General features: G+C 35.7%; 2 protein-coding genes across 3 annotated transcripts; one reads left to right on the forward strand and one right to left on the reverse strand.

Annotated features, from left to right (window-relative positions):
* Positions 1–62: 62 nt before the first annotated feature.
* Positions 63–15,380, forward strand: LOC138321299 (TBC1 domain family member 13-like). Of its 2 annotated transcripts, XM_069264894.1 has the most exons (15): positions 63–107; positions 232–305; positions 2,894–2,934; positions 3,562–3,623; positions 7,262–7,343; positions 7,689–7,771; positions 8,461–8,620; positions 9,117–9,248; positions 9,950–10,016; positions 10,481–10,582; positions 10,931–11,074; positions 13,821–13,902; positions 14,529–14,586; positions 14,803–14,892; positions 15,225–15,380. In XM_069264894.1, exons 1-14 carry the CDS (start codon positions 88–90, stop codon positions 14,863–14,865), a joined length of 1,170 nt encoding a protein of 389 aa, XP_069120995.1. In that variant the 5' UTR covers positions 63–87; the 3' UTR covers positions 14,866–14,892; positions 15,225–15,380. The 2 variants fall into 2 exon arrangements, with proteins under 2 accessions (XP_069120995.1, XP_069120994.1); XM_069264893.1 differs by having other exon boundaries at positions 14,803–15,370.
* A 5,200-nt stretch (positions 15,381–20,580) lies between these two features.
* On the reverse strand, positions 20,581–25,431 carry LOC138321300 (visinin-like protein 1). The gene is made up of 5 exons (XM_069264895.1): positions 25,276–25,431; positions 23,925–24,043; positions 23,307–23,468; positions 21,537–21,583; positions 20,581–20,906 (listed from the first exon to the last, which is right to left on the reverse strand). Exons 1-5 carry the CDS (start codon positions 25,323–25,325, stop codon positions 20,850–20,852), a joined length of 435 nt encoding a protein of 144 aa, XP_069120996.1. The 5' UTR covers positions 25,326–25,431; the 3' UTR covers positions 20,581–20,849.
* Positions 25,432–26,235: the final 804 nt, after the last annotated feature.

Raw genomic sequence — 26,235 nt, forward strand, 5'->3', positions numbered from 1 at the left:
ACTGACCATTTTCTTCTATTTTAAGATACACACGTGGAGGAAATAGGAGTTTACGCATGCGCGAAGAGAATGTAAACAGGAACTGAAATGGCAGCCCACAGAGCGAGGTTTGTTTTTGGTCATCCGCCCACCGTCATATATCAGTTGCCAGTCAATTAATAAGGTTATAAACTAAATTTGTTTATAGTAAATATTGTTAACGGATAAGTGTGTCATTTTCTTTTGTTACAGACTTCAAGAGTTTGAAGATACATTGAACACTGATACCATCGATAGAAAACGACTTGGAAGACTTTGCTTCAATGGTAGGCTAATGTTTATAGATAGTTATGGTCTAGTCTACTCATACATGTGTATGGGTCCGTATTCCACCCTAATCTATCTATATCTACCAGTTTATCAACCTCCTTAACCGTGTTGAAGATTATGTTGATATTGGAGTGTGTACTATATGTACAAGGGATGTTTTTATTTTAATGTTTTAGGTGGTTTTTGAATTGTTCTAAGGTGGTAGTTGTGGCCGTGTGAGAAGAGATTTTGTTCCAGTCTAAAGTAACAGACAGATAACATTGGTTATGCATGCACAATATAAATACCATATTTGACCCAATATGCTCCCCTTTCCTTTTTTGAGGCCTCAATTTCGAATTCACTGATCATGACCTCAAATTAAATGTATAACCTTACATTTCTCTCTTTAATTGTTATGCAAATTGATTTTATTATTTACTTTGTGCAACAATCTTATGAAACCTATTCCAGATTTGGTTCTAGCTATTAAGCACTCCATAATTTTTTTTTATGTTTTACGCACCATGGGCACTTATTGGGTCAAATATGGTACTAAATTTGTGCTTAACTACATGTATATATGGTCTGGAATAGTATAATTTAGTTACCATGAAAGTTTGTCTGTTTGAGCCTCAATTGTAAGTATAAAGGTGCAGCTTTATATGGTTTTGCATGCTTTCATGAATGTGAAGATCTTTGTACAACAAAAATATTATATGTGTTACTAAAATAGTAGGTACTAAAATAGTAGGTATACTATAATATAACTAATATACAGTGACGTGCCAAAAGTCTTTCACATTTTTATGACGTCACTTCGTCTTGTGATAATGAATATTGCAAATTTAGAAAAACCATAACTCAAAAACCATGTATTTTGTTGCATGACCCTTTGCCTTAATTACAGCTTGGACTCATCTCGGTAAAGTTTCATATAGCGCAGCAATATACCCCAGAGTGAATGAAGTCCAAATTTGAGTTACAGCATCGATAAGTTCTTGGCGACTTTTAATAGTATGTTGCACTCGCTGCAGACGAATCTTAATCATTCTTCATACATTTTCTATAATGTTTATATCTGGAGACTGAGAAGGCCAGGTTAAACAATTAATATTGTTTTCTGTTTTCCACTGCTGGGCCCTTCCCGACATGTGTGCAGGACAGTTATCATCTTGGAATATCCAAGGCTTATCGGGAAAATGTTTCAAGACAACAGGCCATAAATTTTGATCTAGTAGTTCAATGTACTTATCTGTATTTAAATTTCCTTCTATTGGTCTCAGCACACCTTCTCCAGAGGCACAAACACCCCCCCAAAACGACACCGACACTCGGGAACTACCGTGACGTACAGTCCTGATCCCCAAACACTCGGGACGCCATTTCTCGTCGGCTTCTCCACACATACACTTTTTGATCAGTACCTAAAACTACTTGTGTCTCATCAGAGAATATGACAGTGTTCCAATTTTCAGAAATTGTCCAATTGTTATGTCCACGACACCAATCAACTCGTTTTTTCCTGTTAACTGCTGATATCGTCAACGTCTTACATAAGACCGCCTAGAATAACCCTCAAAATGTAATCTTTTCTGTACAGTACGTTTTGAAACTTTAACAATAGTAAATGAATAAAATTGTGTAGATAAATCCGTCAATGTTTGCTGATAATCATGTTTTACTAGGCGAAAAAGTTGTCGATCCCCCTGTTCACTTGTTAATCTGGGCCGGGCCGCCGGCTTCGCTGCTTATTTTCAACACTTTCTCTTTCTTTAAAATTCTTTGAAAACTTACTGATGGTAGAATGAGAAAATCCTTCAATTTTGGCAATATCTATAACTTTCCTACCGCCTTTTTTCAACCGTACCACTTGTTCCTTTTTAGCCAACGTCAATTCCCGGCGAACCATTCTTCATGATTGTTGACGTCTGCTACAAAACTAAAAATAGCCCCATGCGAATTTGACAGATATAGGAGATAACCCCCGCACGTCATCTTGCACAACACAAAAGAGTTCCGATTCTAGTACCATTTTTTGAATCGCCAGGAAAGAAACTGTAATTATTTCCGGGTATTAACTGACGACGCATCATAAAAATGTGAAAGACTTTTGGCACGACACTGTAATTGTAGAAGAACAGGGAAAATACATATCCCTGTCAAGTGCCCCGACCAGGAATCGAACCCAGGTCTCTAGCATAGAAATTTACAGCTCAACTGACTGAGCCAAAGAAGCATGCTCCGTCAGCTGAGTGACAGAGACCGTATTTAAAACTATGTACAAGTCACACAGACCCACTCCTTTTAAACTACTCTCCCTGTTTTTCTTGAGATTTCCTAAATCTCAATCCGAGACTCTTTAACCCCCTACCATGGGTTATTTAGTGGGGCACCAATGTAGAAGAACAGGGAAAATACATATCCCTGTCGAGTGCCCCGACCAGGAATCGAACCCGGGTCTCCAGCGTGGAAATCTACAGCTCTACCGACTGAGCCAAAGAAGCATGCTCCGTCAGCTGAGTAACAGAGACCGTATTTAAAACTATGTACAAGCTAAGCCACACCGACCCGCTCCTTTTACATGACTATCTTTATTTTGCAGGATGCCCTTTTGAGAATGGATACAGGTCAATTTGTTGGAAAGTAAGTCCTAAATTTTTGACCATCTTGTATATTTTAGCAATAGTATTTTTTTCACTTTTTATGTTTAAATAGAAATTATGAGTTAAAGTATGATTGCACAAATTGCATTTTCTCTCTTATCTTTCTTTGACAAAACCTGTGCATAGTACATATTTATTGCACAAGCTTCTAGATGAGAAAGCCTTAATTATTGTGAAGTCACAATGGTTAAATGACATTTTAGACATTATGACATTATTGAAAATTGCGGACTCAAAGGCCGAAGTCGGGAGCAGAAAATCTAACATAACAAATAAGTCCTCAAAAATGATATCATATGCTTGGTATAAAGGAGGGATATATTCCACCCTCAGTTGCTAAATTGGGTAAAAAATAACACCTGAAATAAATCTGAAATAATGCCTTCATATGCCTCATAGAAAAAGTCTTTAATTTGTTACATTGGTATATGCTTTTTGTCTTCAACAATTACTAATTACAGGTATTGTGGTTATACTTATTGAAAATGAATTGCTGAAATATGTTAGACTTTACCAATAATTCATTTAGTAATAATTTTCATTTAATGGTAATATGTAATGATCTTTTTATCAATTAACTCCATTTTAATATTTCTCATTTCAACAGTTACTGCTGAACTATCTTCCGAAAAACAAACCACAATGGAAGGAGGTGTTGTCTAAACAGAGGTGAGAGGATGTGACCATTTTAAATCTTCACACTAGTATCTAATATAAGTTTACTCTGAAAATGATTTGTATGTAGCTCTCACTTTTAAGTATCAGAATTTGTCATGTAATGAGGAGGTATCAATATCTGGCCCATCTCGTCCTGTTGGGTCTTTTCCTCTCCGATTCCACTTTCATATATGGATGCAGGAGCACCAATGTTTGGCATCCATTTTCTAGTCTAGTTTATATTTTAGAACATTTAAGGATTAACTTGAATAGATTTTTAGTTTGAGTGTATTCACACTTTTATTTTCCTTGTCGGGTGTGAATTCTGTGTACATCCGCTAAGCGCAGATTCCAACTGCATACGCAATACCGGAAGTCAGTGTCTTATACCGTTTAATAGATTTTGTCATGATTTAGTGACACCAACCTTTCAAAAGCATATACTAAGTCTAAGATATACCTGTCAGCGATGTTCTACTATTAATTTACAACAGTGACATTACACAGTGCTAAACACATTCGTTTTATGTAAACTTCAAGCGACGTATGATACATACTCTTGCATCGGTCACAATATTCTAATCATCTGATAGACTTCGGAAACTTTTGGATCAATACTATGCAAATCAGGTTTATATAGTCAATTAAAGAATGTGACGAAACGGATAACTTTTAGTACCGGCCAAAGACATTTATAGCGTTATTCAGCAGATTATATTTAACTTATTTCACGTCATCCTAGGTCTTAATTGTTTGTTGCACCATCGCTTACTAAACCCTGTGACTACAAACTGCATTTGCTGCAGTTATAATAAATATTTATGAAATTACATGGCCTTGCATAAGAGAAACAGAATAAAAACATAAAATATCAGTCTGGGTGTCTGAGCTCTAGATCTGATGTACCCCAGAAAGGCATTCATGCATGACACAGATAAGTCACCACGTGCACAGAGACTTGGGAGCTTATCAATATCAATATGATAATAAACACCTTTCTATATGACAAAGAACACAATAAACAAAGTCCAAAGTTCTGGTGAAGTAAAGGAATGTATTTATCACAATACATCAAGAACGTAAACCAGTGAAAGTGCTACATACACCTGTTGCTGAGGATGATTTTATACTGGAAATTAAGGTTACATATGTAGGAAGTAGTTAGCGAGCACTTAATGTCAAACAGACATATTTCTAGTTTATGTTATGGAGATATAACACAAACTATTGAGTGTACTCCACTTATAAACCACTTCATGGTTCATTTAGAGTACATTCAGATTTCTAGTTCATCTGACTCGAAGGGTCAGGATGACCTATTGTCATCATGAATCGTACGTCATCGTGTGCTTCCGCTGTGCGCCATTTGCTGTGGGCCATGCGTTCATTCGAACTTCTTCTTAATAAGCAGAAGGACCATGTTACTGATATTTGGCCTGTAGCATGCTGGGATGAAGGGCTTCCAAGTTTGTTCAAATAAATGACCTTGACCTTCATTCAAGGTCACAGGGGTCAAAAAGGCAAAACAAAATTTAACAACTTCTTGGGAATAACTAAGAGGACTAGAGAACTCATATTGGGTCTGTGGCATGCTGGGACGAAAGACTATCAAGTTTGTTCAAATGAATGACCTTGATCTTCATTCAAGGTCACAGGGGTCAAATAGACTTAAAATCTTTAAACAACTTCTTCTCAAGAACCAGAAGGCCTAGGGTACTGATATTTGGCCTTTGACATGCTGGGAAGAATAGCTAATATGTTTGTTCAAATGCAGGACCTTGACCTTCATTTAAGGTCACTGGGGTCAAATAGGCTAAAATCTTTAAAAGACTTCTTGTAAATAACTTCTTGTAAATAACCAAGAGGCCGAGAGACATGATATTGGATTTGTAACATGGTGGGGATCAAGGGACCTTCATTCATGGTCTAATTCATCAAATATATCGGAACCTGAACTTCTTCTAATGAAAGAGTTCTTTTGTATTGCCTTAATTGTTTGCCACTACTTTGAGGTGTTGTATTGTGCCAATTGTCAGATGACCATTACAGCGCCGTTACAACAAGTGTTCCTGTTTACATTCATTCACTCGATAGACACGTTGGCTGGTAGCTGATCTAGTAGGCTGGTAACTGATGCAGTAGATTAGATTTTAGGTGGCATGTAACGAAGGCACTGATTGGCTGAAGCATCAGCAGCCCGACTGATTGCCCCCTGACTGACAAGATCGCCGACAACATTGAGAAGTAGGCGGAGCCAGCGACTCTGTTGTACAATGTGTTTGATCACATTGTGTACTATTTATTTTTTTACAATGTATACATTCAATCACTATGTTAAAAATTTGTAATTGTTTTGTTTCACTTATTAAGCAAATGTTTTGTTCATAAATTATTGGCCATTTCTCTGTCTTCGGGGAGTAGTCATACTGTACCGTAATACTATATGTATTTACCAACATTTCAATGGATCAAACTTTTCATTGTGTTTATTAATGTGTTGGGTTTAGATCTATTGTATCCATTCTAATGTTACATGTATTGTCACAGCCGAATCTAACGTTAGCTACTGTTGTACCTTCTGACTGACTTTTCCGCTGCAAGGTCCGTTTGGTGTGGAAAAACAAATCAGGTACGGCTGACAATAGATTATGTCTCATCAGAATATATTCCGATCAAACACGGTTTTGATACATACCTGGATGTTACATGTAGTAGGGGATGTTATTCTAGTTGTAGACTTTGAGTTTGAATGCATTGCCTAAATATTTATAAAGTAATTTGATTCATATATTCGAGGTAATGTTCTCGGACGTTGGCTGGCGCATGCGCAGCGGTAGTTTACAAAATGTAGGTTGATTTTAGCAGAGAAATTGTCAACACTAGATTCAAATGCATCTCTCTGATTAAATACTGGTGACAAGTTTAAAAGATCTAAGCCTACAGCTGGAATAGCATCCCCTACTAACATCCAGGTATATGTCAAAGCTGTGTTTTATAGGAATATATTTTGGCAAGACACGATGGTCGGTTGTACATTATACCCTATTTGGTTTCACACACCTTGTGGTAAAGTTATAATTAGTCAGAAGCAGGTGGTTTCTTTTCGGTACAATTTCTGACGGACTTCTCCGCTACAACAGTAGCTCTTTCCATACGTACTTTACTGATTAGCGCTGATTTAGAGTCTATACATGAGGTAATTAAAATGTATTTGTGTAACCTTTTTACATTATGAAGCTTACGATGCCAATCATTTTATGTAGTAATCGACGACAGACATTTCCAACTGTTTTAGCTCCGCCCCTACATTGAAGCGACAGCCAATGAGAGCCGTGCTTAAACAGCTTATTGAATGTCGTTGGCAAACTGACTAGCTACCATGCAACCTGACTAGCTACCAATCAAGCGAACTACCTACTAGACTGGCCGTCACACATATACTTATTGTAACGGCGCTGTAAGGCCCATGGGCCTCTTGTTGTGTTATATGATATCTCCATAATAACTTTTTTTTTCAAATTAATTATTATAATTTAATTTACTAAAGATAGTCTCTTCAATATTCAAAAGTTATTTAGGAACTCTTTTGTCTTTGAAATCATTATACCGTTTTCTTGGCCAACCGGCCAATTGAATTTGACTAATTTCAGAGAACTTTACAACCATTTTGTCGATGAGATGATAGTAAAGCCAGGCTCAGAAGCCTCATCTGGTGCTCATGCTGATGATCATGTAAGTAAACATTTACATTTTAATACCAAATTAAAAAAAAATCAGAAAACAGGATCACTGGGGGTATCAATAATTCATACTTCTAGCAGATGTGGTTCAGAGTTCTATAATTCTCTGTTTGTTGTTAGACAACTTAGGATTTAGAATGACTAACTAGATTTGAAACAAGTTATTTAAATTAGGAAATGTAAATTTTGCAGTGTTTAACCTATGGATTACTTTGTTGACATTTTGTACATAGACTTGGTATTTTATCCAAAAGAAACCACAACACAATATGGAAATTATTTTGTTCAATGATAATTTATGACAAGAGATAAATGATGTATATTTTGATTACTACAGCCACTGAATCCTAATCCTAACAGTAACTGGGGCACCTACTTTAAAGACAACGAAATGTTGCTGCAGATAGACAAAGATTGTAGGTGAGTGATCAGGAATACTGTTACCCAGGTTGTAGGTGAAAAATAGTTTTTACTGTTACCCAAATTGTAGGTGAGTGATAGTTTATACTGTTACCCAGGTTGTTTGTGTGGGAGATAGCTTAAACTGTTACCCAGTCCGGCCTCAGGCAACAGTTCCCTAGGTCTTCCCTGCTACCTCGGGGCAATGATTTGACTGTTCCCCCAGTACCAATGAAACAACTGTATACTGTTACCCAGATTGTAGGCGAGTAATAGTTTATACTGTTATTCAGATTGTAGGTGGGCTATAGTTTATACTGTTACCCAGATTGTAAGTGAGTGATAGTTAATTCTGTTACCTAGACTGTTGGTGAGTGATAGTTTATACTGACTAATTTGTCTGCTCCTGTTTTGATAGAGAAAAAAAAACATTTTCCAGCAGTGGAGCATCTTAAAGTTCATATATTGGTTGATTGATAATGCAAAACATCCAGTTTACTAAATGTACAGGGTCATTAAAGCATGAGTTCTCCCCTTGCAATATGTTACATACATGTGATGAAGTGCATGTGTATTTTGGGAGACTGCAGTATGTTCATGTTGTGACTCCCTGTAATAGTAGAACTCTTTTTATAGTGCTATCTCATGATCACTGATACAGGCTTCAGTTTTACTGTGATTTAATCAAACTTGATTATTTCTTTATTCAGACGTCTCTGTCCTGATCTGTTTTTCTTCCAACGTGCAACCGATTACCCATGTAAGGAGATCATTAACGCTGCGTCTGGTGTTGAGACGCTGAGAAAACGGGTGGAACAGTGTGTCCTTCAGTCAGAGACAATCAAGGTCGACCGACAAGGAAAGGCAAATGTATGTATCACAAAATATACAGGAAAATTTTATGATGAGAGACACATTTGTGTATTGCTTTTGTTTTCCATAGATATGTATATATTGTACATGTACATACATATATTTAATGGTAATCTTAAGTCTTTTTCCAATGAGAACAGGTGGATTTAGATACAATATCACAAATTGTATTTGTTGTATGTAATGCAGCACTTCTACTATTGTATCATTGTTCTTTGAAATTAAATTAATCAATGTGCACTATTTGATTGCAAAAAGCCAAAATAAGTATGTTTACGTTACATAGGGGTGAATTCTATCAAAGGTGAAACTTATTTGTAGTAATAAGTCAAAAATTTAGGTATCTTCATATAATTGACAGATAACAGTCTGTACTGGCCACGGCTTGTACTCAGGTTTGACTAATATGTGTACAAAAACTGAGAAAAAACATGAAATGGCCTATGGTGCGACTTACAATCCAGTATATATTTCTGATTTTACTTCTACCCAGATGATTGTAAGTCGACGTAAGCGTAGTGAGGAGTACATGACTCTCCCAGATGGACAAGAGGCCCATTGGGAGGTAGTTGAGAGGATACTCTTCATATACGGCAAGCTGAACCCAGGACAAGGATATGTACAGGTTAGTTTAGAGGTCAAGGTAAAAGAGTAAAGGTCAAGGCAAAGGAGGTAAGGCCAATATAGAAGTCATTGCCACAAAAACAAGGTCAGTGTAAAAGTAAAGGCAAACTCGGTAATTATATAAGGCCAATATAGAGGTCAATGCCACAAAAACAAGGTCAGTGTAAAAGTAAATGGAGATAAGGTCAGTATATAGAGGTCAAGGTAATGGAGTTAAGGTCAGTAAGTTGATCAAGGTGATGGAGTTGAGGATCAGTCAGTAATAAGAGGTCACGGTAATGGAGTTTAAGTCAGTAAGTTGTGTCGAGGCGATGGGAGTTGAGGTCAGTATAGAGGTCAAGGTAATGGAGTTAAGGTCATTGTATTAATCAAGGCAATGGAGTTAAGGTCAGTATATAGGTCAAGGTAATGGAATTAAGGTCAGTGCAGTGGTCACTGTTACAGAATGTGCAAGGAAAGTCATTTTAGAGGTCACAGTTCCATACAGTCATAGTCGAAATTTAGGTAATAGTTACCTTCAAGAATTCAAGGTTCTATTGAGGTAAAGTCTGTGTGCAATGTAAAGACTAAGGGTTTGTGCAAATACCTTCATTATAAAATTCATGAAATCATTGGAGATAGCAAAATTCGCCAAAGTAAATCACACTTATATTGCCTGAGAATGTCTGTCATCCATAAATACATGTTCTGATTCTGTTATAGGGTATGAATGAAATCCTCGGTCCTATATATTACACATTTGCAACTGACCCTGACATCATATGTAAAGGTTTGTAACTTACTTTAAATTACTGAATAGTTGCTAATATTCGCGGGGATTTTAATTTTGCTGAATTTGCCAAATTTAATACCCCACTGCCTGTCAGATGAATGATGGTTTCAATGTAGTACAATGTTGATTCGTGAAAATAACAGATAACTTATTTTTACTGGGATGGAGTTATATCATTGTTCCTTTCAGAGGGGGTCAATGAAAACTAATTATTTTATGTAACAGACTTGAAACCCAGACATGTCAATTTTAGTGGTAATATGTCAGAATATGTTAACTACTTGGTCAACACAGCCTCTGCTAAGAGATTAGGTGGTTCTTAAAATTCTATTTGTTGATTTGCTGTGTCCCATTTATCGCTGTACCATCACCTAGATCTGCTTTATTAATATAATTATGTGAAATGTGAAAGGAATGTAATTTATAGATCAATGAACTGTGTATTATATCTTTATTTTTAGAATATGCCGAGGCGGACTCCTTTTTCTGTTTTACAAATCTAATGTCAGAGATCAGAGATAACTTCCTGAAGACACTTGACTTTGACTCCCAATGTGGTATAGGTAAGTGTCGAATTGAAATCAAAATATGTTTACAGCTTAATCATAAAATATGTGATTTACAGTATGAAATAAGTAAGATTTTGGCTTATTAAATACATGTACCTGTTTACTCATAAGTGACAGTAACCTGGATTACTTTTGTTCATTTGACTTTTTTCCATTTCTTTGTGTTCCCTTGTACTTAGATTTAGGTGTATTAAGCATAATTAATTCAAGACAGTTTGTAAACAAGCAAAGAAATTGACCTCTAATACAACAATCCCAAAAAGATTTCTATCAGTTACATATAAAACATGCATAATTTTGTTTCTGAACTTTCAACTATTGCTGTTTTTGATTTTGTTATAGGTAGTATGATGTCCAAACTTGTTGATAAAATGAAGTCTAGTGATGAGCGTGTGTCTCAGCGCCTACAGGAACTTGACCTAAAACCTCAGTATTACGCCTTCCGATGGATCACCCTCTTACTGTCACAGGAGTTCCCACTACCAGGTAAGGCACGCCTCTCCAATGTTGTAAGTTTTCTAGGTCCTACTGTCACAGGAGTTCCCACTACCAGGTAAGGCACGCCTCTCCAATGTTGTACAACATCTAGGTCCTACTGTCACAGGAGTTCCCACTACCAGGTAAGGCACGCCTCTCCAATGTTGTAAGTTTTCTAGGTCCTACTGTCACAGGAGTTCCCACTACCAGGTAAGGCACGCCTCTCCAATGTTGTAAGGTTTCTAGGTCCTACTGTCACAGGAGTTCCCACTATCAGGTAAGGCACGCCTCTCCAATGTTGTACGTTTTCTAGGTCCTACTGTCACAGGAGTTCCCACTACCAGGTAAGGCATGCCTCTCCAATGTTGTAAGTTTTCTAGGTCCTACTGTCACAGGAGTTCCCACTATCAGGTAAGGCACGCCTCTTACGTTTTCTAGGTCCTGCTGTCACAGTAGTTCCCACTACCAGGTAAGGCACGTCTCTCCAATGTTGTACAACATCTAGGTCCTACTGTCACAGGAGTTCCCACTACCAGGTAAGGCACGCCTCTCCAATGTTGTAAGTTTTCTAGGTCCTACTGTCACAGGAGTTCCCACTATCAGGTAAGGCACGCCTCTTAATTTTCTAGTCCTACTGTTCTAGGTCCCACTCGCCTCTCCAATGTTGTCCTACTGTCACAGTAGTTCCCACTAACAGGTAAGGCACGCCTCTCCAATGTTTGTACAACATCTAGGTCCTACTGTCACATGAGTTCCCACTACCAGGTAAGGCACGCCTCTCCAATGTTGTACAACATCTAGGTCCTATTGTCACAGGGATGTTCCCACTACCAGGTAAGGCATGCCTCTAAAAGGTTGTACGTTTTCTAGGTAATCAATGTTCTATTAACAGTTGGGGTCATTTTAGGATGTGCCAGGCGTAGCAAAGCCAGAGTACCCAGAGAAAACCTAGGAACTGCCCCACATGGGATACAAACACAATGCCCAGAGGTGGAAGACTTGTAATATGGCAGGGCATCTAACCCACTATGTCACTACTGCCTCTCTTGGTTATACTATACAACTTTTTCATATGTGGATAGGAAGGATATAGGGATGGGATGTTCTGCCTGACTCGAGAGTCACAAAATGTAGTACATGTACATTATGAGATACCCGAGGCTTGCCGAGGATTTTACATTTTGTGATCCTGATACATGAGGCTTGCCTAGAATTTTACATTTTGTGATCCTGAGGGTAGAATAACTCTATCCTTGCTATCGACATACAAAAAGGTATTTTTCTCTTATACCTCAACATTATAATTAGCTTTCCAGCAATTTTTTTTCAAATAAATTATCCAAAAATGAAAATAACAGATAAATTTTAATGTTAAATCTGTTGGTTTGCTCGCTTTTACATTATTAGCAGCCAATTTCTGAAAATTGCCTTTAAAAAAGTTTAAAATTTAACTAGTAGAAAACAGCCTTATTTCATCATTTTTGGCACCGTCCTCAACGGTCAAATTTAGTCGTGCGCCATGCGCTGTGGTGTCCCCTCCATGCGCCGTGTGTCCTGATCCTCCAGGGGCAGGAGGGGCGTGACCCAATAGGGGAAATAGAGGAAAATTCCTTCAAAACGCTACTAGTCATAAAGTTCTCATTGGATTTTGACCAAATTTGGTCAGAAACATCTTTAGGGGAATGTGAAGAAATTTTGTATAAATGATGGCTCTGACCCCTCCCTGGGGCAGGAGGGACGGGGCCCCAATAGGAGAAGATGAGGAATACGCCGATTCCGGGATACATTCCGGGATTCCGCGAAAAATTTAGGGCACATTTTTTTTCTGTCATGGATGCGATGACACTTATAGGCAGAGAATATCAATGTCCGGGTAAAGGTCATAGTCGGTAATACATGCTCGATAACGGAACTAAGATAAACTGTTATGTTTTGTGTTTCTTATTTGTTATTGATTTTGGGGAAAATGCACCAAGGTAAGTTATAAAATATATGTAAGTGAGACGTCAGCTACCGTTGATTTCCAACTGCTAGGCGATAGCTCCATTTGATGCCGTAATTTACATGTCATTTCCTTTTTAAGTGTCCAAATTCAATTTTCGTGCATATTTAGATTAAATTTAATACAATTTGTTCTGATAATTAATGTTAAATGTTCTGTCATGATATGTAATTTTCCACTCGTGTACAATCATTACATATGCCGCCATTTTGTTTCAAATGTGCCCTAAATTAAGTCACGTGGTGATGAAAGTCACATGACTAAACTGGCTGAATGTTGTATCCCGGAATTGGTGTATTTGTTTTGAACAAGCTAGTAGTCATACGCACATCATAAAATTTTGACCAAATTTTATCAAATAACCTTTTGGGAATGAGTAAAGATTTTGTATAGTGACTCTGCCCAACACAATATTTGTTTTCCCTCCCTCTTGTTATAATTTGTTGAAATGATCTTCAGATGACCGTTAAGGCCCATGGGCCTCTTGTTGTTGATACCATGATGTCCCCTGGTTGCACTGCAGGTAATACAGCCTCTTATAACATGAGTGTATTGATACTATAAACTAGTATTACACCTGTATAGGAGAAAGCTTTCTCTTTGATAAGAGAACAAGTTTATATAGCTGTGTTCTGTCTATATTAAACTTGTCTCCTTGATCTATTCGGGATTATTATATAGCTGTAATTTTCAGTTATTATTTGTAGCTGATAAACGTATGTCAACTTAATACTGAAGGTTGATTATTTACAGATGTTTTACGGATATGGGACTCGTTGTTTGCTGATGAAGAACGGTTTGATTTCCTCATAAGTATGTGCTGTGCAATGCTCATGTAAGTTATACATAGTATATTATCTACTAAACTACTATAGAATATATATTGCATTAGACTTGGAAAGATGTGGTATATTAAGGTAAAATGGATCTGACATTTTCCTCAAAGATCAGTAGCTGTATCAACACCATATAATCTACAATACCATAGAGCCAGTTAATTTTGTGGGTCCAAATTTCATGATATGAATTAAAAATGAGAAAATTAAATTTTCGCCACTTGGCTTTAAGGATTTATATTACAGGTATGCAGTTCATCCATTTTTCGTGAAATCACAATAATACTTTCCTACGAAAATAACTGACTATATGGCATTTTCATATAGATATCTAACACGCTGAGGCTGTAAAAATAAACGAAATTGAAGTTACAGCGCAAAACAACTTCAATTGACTACAGCTATGAGTTTGATATGGGAATAACTAATGAATTATAAATTATTTAAAGGTTCAAACTTAAACCAAATGTTTTTGAAATTTAATCAACCCCAAAATATGCAAAATTTAATAGAATTCAAAAAATATGTTGGTGTATCTTACAAGGATTTGACGACTTGAAAAACTAAAATATACTTTCACTTTTAAGGTGACTATGATCAATAAAATGTGATTTTGATGTTGCAGTCTTGTACGAGATGAACTGATCTCCGGAGACTTTCCCCACAGTATGAAGTTAGTTCAGGTAATTATATAATAAATAAGCATGTTGTTAGCTTGCCTTTCGTACAGAGAAAGACTTAAAGAAATGCTGTTGTCTGTAACAACTGACATTGAATTCTACATAAATATGAGATTGCAAGTGTTGGTATGGGTATGAACAATCGTTTTAAAGAAGAAAATGCTGGATTTTAATAATATGTAAGATATAATGATGTAAGTAATGCAACATCTGTTTCAGAACTATCAGAAGACAAAGATAGACCTACAGACGATTCTGTCTAAAGCTGTGGAAATCAGATAGCACTTCGTTCATATTGTAATATAGGATGTAAGTGTTCTATAGTCAACCTGCCAAGGTTTTCTTTACCAGTAAGATTATTTCAGTCAAATGTTACTGCTCCAAGTTACCCAAAAGTTTTTAGGTCGGGTAGATATACAAAAGTTATAGCTTTATTTTAAGTAAAATCACACAGACAAATATAGAATATAAATATGAGGTTCAATATGATCGTCTCAGGGTTGTTTTGTCAGTCTAATAATTGATATAAGCTATTTTAGAGTACATTTCCTTTTTATTTAGAGCCCATTTGAAATACCATTGGTATAGGTAATTGACAACCATGTGTACATGTATTCTTAATGATGCTACATTATTTACAGGAATGTACTCATAAAAAGTGGTACACTGAACAACTGTGATAAAGAGAAGTCAGGATATTGGTGGTAGATGATTGGCCACTTCAGTCGGAATATTGGTGGTAGATGATTGGCCACTTCTTCAGTCGGAATATTGGTGGTAGATGGTTGGCCACTTCAGTCGGATATGGTGATTGGTGGTAGATGTTGGCCACTTCATGGATATTGGTGGTAGATGATTGGCCACTTCATTGGAATATTGGTGGTAGATGATTGGCCACTTCAGTTGGAATATTGGTGGTAGATGATCGGCCACTTTAGTCGGGATATCGGTGGTAGATGATTGTGTCACTTCTGCTGTTGGTTTGTACCACGTCCTGGTGTTGTTTCCCGGTAAACCAATCATATCACAGATGACTTCCTTTAATGTCATATTAATCGGCCAATGATTTGGGTAGTTGAGGTAATATGTACATCAAAAAGTAACGTTACTCCTCAGTTTTATAGTTGGATTCAGAGTAAATTTGGATCAAAGATAATGCTTTGACAATGTTTATGTTGGTTTAAAGTAATTCTGTCAGTTGCAACAGCATAAATAGTCTTGTAGATCAACTGGCCTTTTTCAACACAAATAAACATAAATAATTTAACTACATAAATAAATGTTAAATAGAATTTATTTCCAATTAAGATTCTAAAAGCCATGAAATGGCTTCCCCTGGCATCCAGCCTAGATTTTGTATGGAGCTGCGAGCATTGATGTCCTACAGAATTCTAGTTTAATTCTGTATATTTTTGGTGTTCATATGTCATTTGAGAAGGTACACAACAAAGTTGTAAGTTTATCTTTTTTATGGTGTATATCGATATCTGGTAAAATGTATTAGTAAAGTTTAAATGTTAACCAAGTGTAAAATGTATTGGTAAAGTTTAAATGTTACGTAAGTGTGGAGTTTTGATAGTGAACTGAATGAAGATAGAAATGCTCTGGTAACTCTAAGATCCAGAATGTCTACAGTGTTTAGTATCAAATACTGTTTGTGTAATTACAGTATACATGTGAAGTTTTCAGAATTATTTAACCTGCATTTACTTAGCTTACTGGCAGACTTTAAGATCAAACATATTACGATTGATGCCATCCTATTCATGCTCAACATACATTTTGTTTTTATACATCAAAATAAGGAATAACAATACGGGGGTTTCTAGATCCCAAAACGACGTGGGTAAGTAAAATTTGCAGTCGATTAGTCCCACCATCTGGTGATTATGACGTCATCATTTGATGTGAGTTTAATGACGTCATAATCACCAGATCATAATCACCAGACGATGGTACTAATTGACGGTAAATTGTACTTCACCCACGTCATTTTGGGATCTCGAAACCCTCCTATTATGATTGTCTACTTAACTTTTTCTTTCTTGATGAATTACGTCCATAATGTACTAATTGACTTGCATTCTGAGATACTTCCCATTGGTTTAAACTGTTTTCACTCTATAGTAACTACAAACAAACCTAAATGTATGAAGGGAAGTAACTCTGGTAGACCAGATTAATTGGCTCGTCAGATAGATCTATGTCTTCATCTCCTTAATTAAAACAACTAATTTAGTACGAGTTGTAGTCATTCACCAGACAGAAATGTTCTCCTTGGCGTAGATGTTGTTACTCTATTGCAGAAAAATATACAAAAGTCATGACGTATCAATACTACTGTAAATAGCAGACAACTCTAGGTTAATAGAAGAAGAGATCATAGTTTTTGGGCCTGTATATTTGTTTTATTCATTCCATTTTTTATTCAGAGAATTGCTATTTTTTGGAACTGTTGTAAATGTGTATCCTATTTAACTTATTTTGATTTATTTAATTAATCATATATTTGATTGAGGTTGGATATTACCTTTGTGGAGTATGGCACTCAACCTAGACGGAAATCTACAAGTCATTCAAGGGAAATCTGTATCTGTGTGCCATGAACATATCACCATCAAAAGCATTAATATTGTCATTAATATTGTCTTAATATTGCACCTCTGAATCCATGTGCCTCTGTACAATATGAAGTTGTATTTTTTTTTAATTGTACATGTATATCATTATGTCCTCATATGAAGAAATACGAATATGGCACCAGAATTGAAAATCAAAATGTTTATCTAGACGGCAAGTAAAATAAAATTGATTACAATTACTCAGAATGTGATTTGAAGTGCAAATGTACATGTAGTTTTATTCATCTAAATAATGTCTAATTAAATATGTGAAACATGAAATATTATTATGAATTATTCCTTTTACAAATGATAAAAAAAAATCAATTTTTATCTAGAAATAAATTGAAATCATAATTACCTTAAGTTTGTTCAAAACAGTTTTCCTCATTTTTCTTCCAACAATAGCTACATGTAGTAGGGAATATGTGAAAGCATATTTCTCTTGTTGAAAATAAAATTTAATTTGTGCTTTACTTTTATAATCAAGTAGAGACAACTTTTTAATTCATCACTTCTTAAAAGTTCTTTGATGTTTTAAAAACTGTATTAAAATAATTTTCAAAAAAATGGCATTAATATGTATTTTTGTATGCCCTCTATTATCTAGGTGTATCACTATTCATCCATTTCTATTACTTATTTGTTAAATCCAGCACATCAAAAGTATTTTGAAATTGCTACTTTTGTACTGTGGATTTCTATAAAGTCAGGTGCTTTATTTTGATAATAGGCACTATATAATTAAATATATATGTTGATACCTGGTATTCAAATAATCATCAGACTTTTAGCTGGATATCCAGATCATTATGCACTTACTCCAACAATGTTAGAGGTATAGCACGACGAGACACTTTTGATCATTACGTCGTGTCTAACAGAAATTTCTCAATATAGACGTTAATATCATTGGATTATGTTAGAGATAATCAAAGTATCTAAAGAGGACAAAGATATAATAATATCTATATAGTATAGTGTACTTAAGTATACCTATATATCAAAAATGTTTTCAAGCAAATCATATATATTGATGAGTTTTGGTAACATGATTACGCCAAGTCCCAAATTACTTGTTTTCTTTCTGAATTTTCTGCAGAATTTGTCATTTTGATGTATCGGATTCACTTCGGATTTCTTTCAGTTCTGACGGGATAAAACAAAGGGAAGTAACTCGAGCTCGATGACTCTGATAGATCAACTTTGATATTTTAATATAGTGTAATCTTTTTGCCGAGGAAAAATGATACTATGTTGATCTTTTTCTCAACTCTGTCAAACCATAATAAATGATAGGTTTGAAGATGGTTTGATCTTTTCTGTCTCAAACAATCTCTATGTCAAAACACATACATAAATGATAGGTTTGAAGATGGGGTTTGGATCTTATCTGTCTCAAACAATCTCTGTCAAAACACATACATAAGATTGTTAACATTATCATGATTTGCATTTATGTGATGTATTATTTTTGACATGCTCACATACAAGAAACTATCAAACGTCGTGGTATAGAGAAGACTATTACTGGGTGATTTTCATTCAATTTCTCTCTTTGTTGTGTCCACTTTCTAACGTCCTGATTTATATATAACAGGAATCTAATATATAATGATCTTATTTTCCAATTAGGTTTTTTATCTTGGTTTGTTCTGCTTTTGTATGTATGTACAATATACGTATACACATAGTTATGATCAAATGAAAATGCTAGTTTATGTGTACCTTACACTCCCTGAACATCCTGGGCTATTTTGAAGCTATTCAGTGGCAGCTGATGGCTATATCTCTGTTAAACAGTTATATATAAAAAGTAATTTGTGTAAAATGTAAAAATATCCTTATAGATACTTCTTTTTGACTGACTTTGATTTGGGTTCTGGTTCATGGTATTATGGTAATCTTTATGAGTAGCGAAGAGGATTATAACCTTCATTTGTGTGTAACATGGAAGAAATACGCCAAATCCCAGATGTTTGTCATACTGGTTTTATTCCTTCTTGTTAAGAGCTATACAATTTAGGCATTTGGTCCTAAGCAAGGATTATGGAGTTTCACATTACATGTTGACGTTCAATATAACAGTTGTTGCATGATTCAGAAGCGGTAAATTGTAACTTTGTTGATTATTAAAGGTGTATTTAAGTACGTGCTAGCTGTCTTCTAGACGATCTGGAACTGACCAGCTCTTACCAAGGAAATATGGTTTGAACTGACCAGTCGATCTGATTGGCCGAAATCTATCGTTACTTTCCGTAGTGTTTAATTTTCTTTAATCTGCTGATTATTTATAATCTTATAAAACTTAAATGATTACAATTTTAAAATAGGCTATTATATGAAATAACTTGTAAAATATCACATATAGTTTTCGACTGAATGTCACATGACTATCACGTGACCTTGATAGTCTATATTTAAAATACATTTTACAAGTGAATACAAAATATGTACAATTCACATTGTTACATGTGTGGGCAATTTTATTTCAGCATTCCATTTGTCAAACCTTTTTCCACAAACTTACATTATTTTGATTTTCATGACCTTCCTGCTTTGCTGGAAGTATTTCTATGACTTTGCAGCGTTGAGTATGTACTGTTTTGTTACCAGTGTCGTTGAGTATGTACTGTTTTGTTACCAGTGTTAAGTATATTTTACCCTGTCAGAAGATAGTAGAAATCATTGCAATATCAGTGATAAATAAGTAGACATTTACATTAGGGAATCGACTTTATCCGAACAATGTTCTCGTGTGGTCGGTTACTTACACGGGTCAAAATGTTCACGGTTTTAAGTTAAAACGAGAACATTTTATATAACTATTTTAAATTTCCGTGATCTCACTTTAGGGTATATATGAGTCAACCATTTCTCAATAGTTTGATGATCAAAATTTTGTGAATACAGCAATGTCCCGGGAAAACTAGTAAAACTTTGTATAAATGTATCGTGAACAATTTTTGCGTTATATAGAACATCGTACAGGGAAATATCATTTTTGATATGATGTTGAGAATACACGAGTTACGGGTATTGGAGTTTCTAAATGTTATTCCCGGTTCAATGTGCGTTGGTTTTAATGATTGGTTTATATTTCCGTAATGTGCAAGTGTTCATCCTGTTTTTACTGTTAAATATCGCATGCCATGAATGTGTTGAAAGTCACGTTCAGTTCAAATCCAGCATTATTCTTTGAATGACTGGTGAAACATTAATTCTATTTCCTCTTTATAATATGTTAATGTTTTGAGCTTGTTAAAATACTCGGCATTGCAGTTTTGAAATGATATTTTACTTTCCAATTGTTACATGGTTATTTAATAAAAGTGGTTTTGTATATTTATGTAAATAAAACGATTCAACAATAAAACATGTGGCTTGTGATATATTATTAAAAACAATACCAGTATAGATGGTAACGACAAAGGTATTCTGTATTTACATATTACAGAATCATCTGCCCTTGCGGATACGTATTGATTGTGACGTCATGCATTTTTGAGCGTAACGTCATACTTTAAGGAGAAAACGACGTGAATTACGCCCACAAAATAATGACGTCACAATGGATACATACACCAAAGGGAACGAACTCTGTAATATGCAAAAACGTTATAGTCCAGTGTCTGGTATAGTCCTTCATGGTGTACTGGTGGTCTGGGTTGGGGAATGGAGCGCTTCGTTCCTCTCCAACACCTTAAATAAAGAAACCGGGTAATAATATAAGACTCTTTCATTCTACCCGAGGGTCACAAAATGTAGTAAAACCCGAGGCTTGCCGAGGGTTTTGCATATCCCTATCCTTCATATCCACTTATGAAAGAGTAATTTTCTTTCATACCTCGACTTTTTATTGCAATTTTACAACTATAATATCCCGCCATCTTGAAATAACTTCGAAGAAATCCACGGCTGAAAGTCAATTTTTCATACATGCAAAATTACGTGATATTTTCAACAAAAATTCCGTTGTTTGCATCTTCAATAGTAAAACCAGTCAAGTTTGTGAAAAAAAATGTTAAAATTTTACCGAGGAAATAGAAATTTTGTTGACGCCGTGACGTTACGAGGCTTTATTGCATGGGTAGCCATGCAGTACCACAGCCCAGACGGCATGAGTGTATTGCCCTAGACCAGCCAGTATAACACCTGTAGTAGGTATGAAAAAAAAAATAGTTTCTTCATACTTAAACCGCTATATATACCTTTTCTGAATGATCCATTTCATTTATATTCTCTCTAGCTCAGTCATTAGTCTTAATTCCTTTTATTTGTTATTTTTGTCAAAGAAGATTATTTTTCAACAAATAACAACAGACAACTTACGCGTATCCAATGATTAACGAACTCATCGCTAGTCACCATGTCGTCTTCTGTAATAATGGAAACACAAAATAATATATATATTTTTGCATATGTACAGTAAAACCCCTCTAACTCGAACCCGGAATCCTCGAATACCCCTTATTCGCCGAACTGGTCGTACGGTCCCGACCGTGTCCCAATATAATCTATGTAACAAAATCCCGGATAGCTCGAACAGCTATTCGTCGAATACCCCCTATTCCTCGAACAGAAATATATCCCCGTTTCATCAAATACATAGTATTTAACCATGTATTCGTCGAACAGGTGTTCGGCCCTTGAGATTTTTTTTACCTTTGTCACACCTGACTGCACCGACCGGTGTAATTATTACCTACCTACACGATCGCAAGTCGGGTTTTTACTGTACATACGAGGGATGTTCGAAAAGTATGCACGTGATGCGTGATAAAAACCAATACATATCTGTGAATATGTTAGACTAAGTGTAAGATATTTGAATATACGTACTCATTGGCCACTGCAGTAAAAATGGTTGGTGGAAGTGTTGCTTATAGATGAAATAAGTAAATAAATGACAATACGGCAGTGGAAAAAATGATTCTGGTGTAGAGTCAATCATAAATGCACCGAAATCATGTAGGCTAAAATTTGTTCCTCGTAAAGAAATCCTTTCCAAAGTAATGAATATCATTGAAGGAGATGCCAGATTTACAGATCGTGATATTGTACGAAAGATAGGCATATCGCTATCACTTTATTTTGAAGAAGTGCCACATCTGCTGACAGGCGAGTTAAAGAAGCAACGGGTTAAAGTGGTCAAAAAGCTGCTTGATAGAGAGCAGTTTGCCAATGTCGTGACAGGTAGCGTAACCTGGGACCATTATTTTGAGTCCCGTCAGAAATGTTAGCTATAAGAACTAGGCCACTAAACAAAGCAAACGCACAATAATTCAAAACGCTCTTTGGGTACAAATGCAACATTCTTCCCTGGTGAAAGAGTCGAAATAGAAATGCCGGTGAAAAAGGACAAAGGCATCACAAAGACGTTGTAATGAAGAAACCGGGAAAAGTATTATCAGAAACGACGCCCATCCACTGGTTTAAAACATGTCCACCTAGATCTGCTACGTGGCAATGCTCCCGCTCAAAGTTTCGCAATAGTTAAGACATTTTTGAAGAAACGAAGAGTAACTGTTTTACTCCATCCCCGTATTCTCCAGACCTTGCCCCATGTTTCCGGATATTGAAAGGATTCCTTGCTGGGCGGAAGTACCAGGTCCCGACTGCCATTCATTAGTACCGCATTACTGTGGTTCCCTGATTAGTGTATCGTGACACCTCAAAAAAGTGGGTACATCGGCTGAAACTTTTCTAGCCACGGGGAGTACTTCGAGGGCATGAAATGAGCACTTTTTGGCTAACTGAAAAAGTCTCCAGATAGAAATAAGCAACTCTTTCGAATATCTCTCGTATGTATATAATAACTGATATAATTAACACTTTGAATCGTTATTGCCAGAGATGTAGGTTCTTTACTATCCTGATTATACGGCGGCACAGAAGTGACACGAAAAATATATTTTTTTAATGTAGGACAAAAAAAAAGATTTTATGTAGGATGAAAAATATTTTTTTCTTTTGCGTGCTCACGTAAAACTTATTACGTGAGCACGTAAAACGTTTACGTGCTCACGTAAAAACAGTTTGCGTAAGACAAGAAATATATTATGATTGTTAAAAAAATATTTAAAAGACTTAAATTCTTACGATTTTCGTCCATGATTTTGTAATATACATCGAAATCGGTATCATCAATGAAGCCGTCAGGCGGAGGAGCACAATCGTAGTCTTCAAACAGAATCACGGCGAAGTTATAGAGCGGCTCGGAGATGAAGTGAAGGTATTCATGGCGGGCTACCCGCCCATCATCTGGGGAGATAAAATTGTGTCTGGAGTAATGCATATTTTATTTCAGTCGTATACATTTACATTAATTTCGGAAATGTGACATTTTAGGTGATGAAACCGAATTCCACATATTTACGAAATAACTGAAATATATTTTTACGCTATGAAGATCCATTTTTGTGGTTAGTAAAGCTCTAAAACATCAATTTAATCTGATCCCATGAAATTCGTTGTAACTGGATAATTAATGTTTGAGGCTGTGAAAATACTGGTTACGAGTTTGAATTATATGATAATAAAAACAAAAATGATGATTTTTGAAAAACAACGTACAGAACTATCTAAAGATACAACCTTCGATGTTACGGTGTCATTTTGCTAAACCTACCTTTAACTTTAACCTTATGAATAAAATTGTATCTATATTTGGTAACATACGATGCCGATATTGATTTTAATGTAAGAAATATATCTTACAGTTGACGTCATAGTTCTGAAAGACGTCGTTGAGTTCACTGCGGTCGAATTGCCCGTTGCCATTGAAATCCGAATTATGGAATAGGTTTAAGGCTGTCAGGTTATAAGGCTTGAAATCCCTAGAAAGAAATATGAACAAATATTTAATGTTTGTCCTGTATAATAGACGTTCCACTTTTAGTTATGAGAAGGATGGAAAAGTGATAAAAGACGCATACTAACGTGCATGATGGAGGATAGGCGAATGATATATCCTTCGTCTCTTCGCAGGATGCCGACATAATTTGTTCAGATTATATTCTTTTAAAGACACTTCAGAAATATCATTAATATGCTCATGTAGGTGATGTTTTCCATAATGCCAAACCATTACTTATGGCAGTTGAATTCTGATTATAACCTTCACACGCAACAAATGGGGAGATGGGGGGTATACTGGAATCACCCTATCTGGATTTCTGTCACCCTCCTAAACTACTGGACCAATTTCAATGAAACTTCACAGTAATGCTGGTGAGCATGTGGAAATATGCAAAAATGTATCATTTTCAAAAAACATTGTTGTCATGGTCGATAACTTATTAGCCTATGGGTCGATATCAAACTTGATCATGTAATGTAACAGTTGAAAATTGCTATACACTGTGTAGGGGTGATGACAAATACAATAGTAATGGTCTTGAGACACATGGTATCATGTGATTGCCATGGTTACCAAATGAATCATCAACAGAAACATAAATACTATTAGAGTATAGGTAATTTTGGAGCATATTTGGCCCTATTTTCAAAACAATAGCGGGGTGAATTAATTTGCCATATGCTTACAATTCTAGTTAAATATGGTTAAGAGATAACTAGTTCACATGTATAATGATAACAGCTTATTGTATTTAAACCTAACTCTCGATAGATTTGCATCAAATAATACGATGCATCTGTTTAAAAGAAATTTTACTCCATTCTGACCTTCTTTAAAACTAGTAATTGACCTTTCGATCACCTATGGCCAGTATATAATGACATGGCTATAATGTCGTGGGTCAAATGAGGACAAGTAATTCTTATCCGTTCAATTAAAAAACTCATTGTCAGAGATAAGAGTGACGAATCATGTTACTACACGAAACCACGAATACGTCAAGTGCATTTCAAAACAATTCGGGTGTTTTGACCTTGACTACTTGAAATGTCAGTGTCAAAATATGTCAAACAATCGAATGTGCACCGGCACAAAGGTGATGACATAAGTTATTTACATTTTAACCACCATGTAGAAAAGACATTCCGAGTTTTTTTTCACAAAGCGAAACCTACAAGTTTATATAAGATTACATATTATATTACTTACTGTGCGAGTGCGAGGCCTATAAAGCAGGCGAAAAGTAAGTAGGAAATCATGGCGACTTGTTAATACTGGCGTCCGTCGTCGGTGTGAACTTTCCCATATGGTGGACCTTATCACCTCTTTCAGACATGCTTATGTTAGTGATTATACACATTTACTATAGAAAATAGCAGATATGTTGATAATATCCAGCTATAGGTAATACTTATTATAAAACATGAACGCGAAAACCATATAAAAGGTGTTTATTCAATTTAGATTTAAAACAGTTATGAGTTATCAAAATCAGTACGAAAAAATCAATGTTATTAAATATAACTACATGTAGGGCAAAGAACTAATTCGGTTTTCGAAAAATTCATTCGTACCAATTTAATGCTTTCTTATCACTCCGTCAGTATCAGAGTTATTTCCCTTTGAAACGAAGGGAAATAACTCTAATACATCCGAACGTACAAAAATATACCAAACAATGCTTATTTACAAGTGCAATCAAAATGATTATAATCCAAATAATCTATATCGATTTCGATAAAACATACAAATGTAAAAAGCTGTGGGCCCTATAGTAAATCCCATAAGAGACATTTAATTTATATAGTCACTTCATTTCTGTGGGCTGTAATGGTAAAAAGACTAGCTGCCTCAGTCCTTATTGAACAAATTTTCTTTTAGTCTTTTCATAATTCTGAGGAAGAATCTACGCAGCCTTCCATCAAATAGTCCATACAGTAACGGATTAAGAGTCGGCCGCAGGTAAAGTGAGCGAACTCCAAGATGAATTAAAATGTCAACAGCATCATCACCAAACCTTTCTCTTCTTAGAGTCGTTGCCATCGCTACAGAAAAAGGTATGATAGACAGGAAGTACGTCACAGATATTAGCATTCCCGCGCGCAAGATATCGTCATGGCGTTGCTTTCGTTGCTGTTGTTGTTTTATACGAAGAACTGTCGTGTTAAG

The sequence above is a fragment of the Argopecten irradians genome, chromosome 4, assembly GCF_041381155.1.
Source record: "Argopecten irradians isolate NY chromosome 4, Ai_NY, whole genome shotgun sequence".
Lineage (NCBI taxonomy): Eukaryota > Metazoa > Mollusca > Bivalvia > Pectinida > Pectinidae > Argopecten > Argopecten irradians.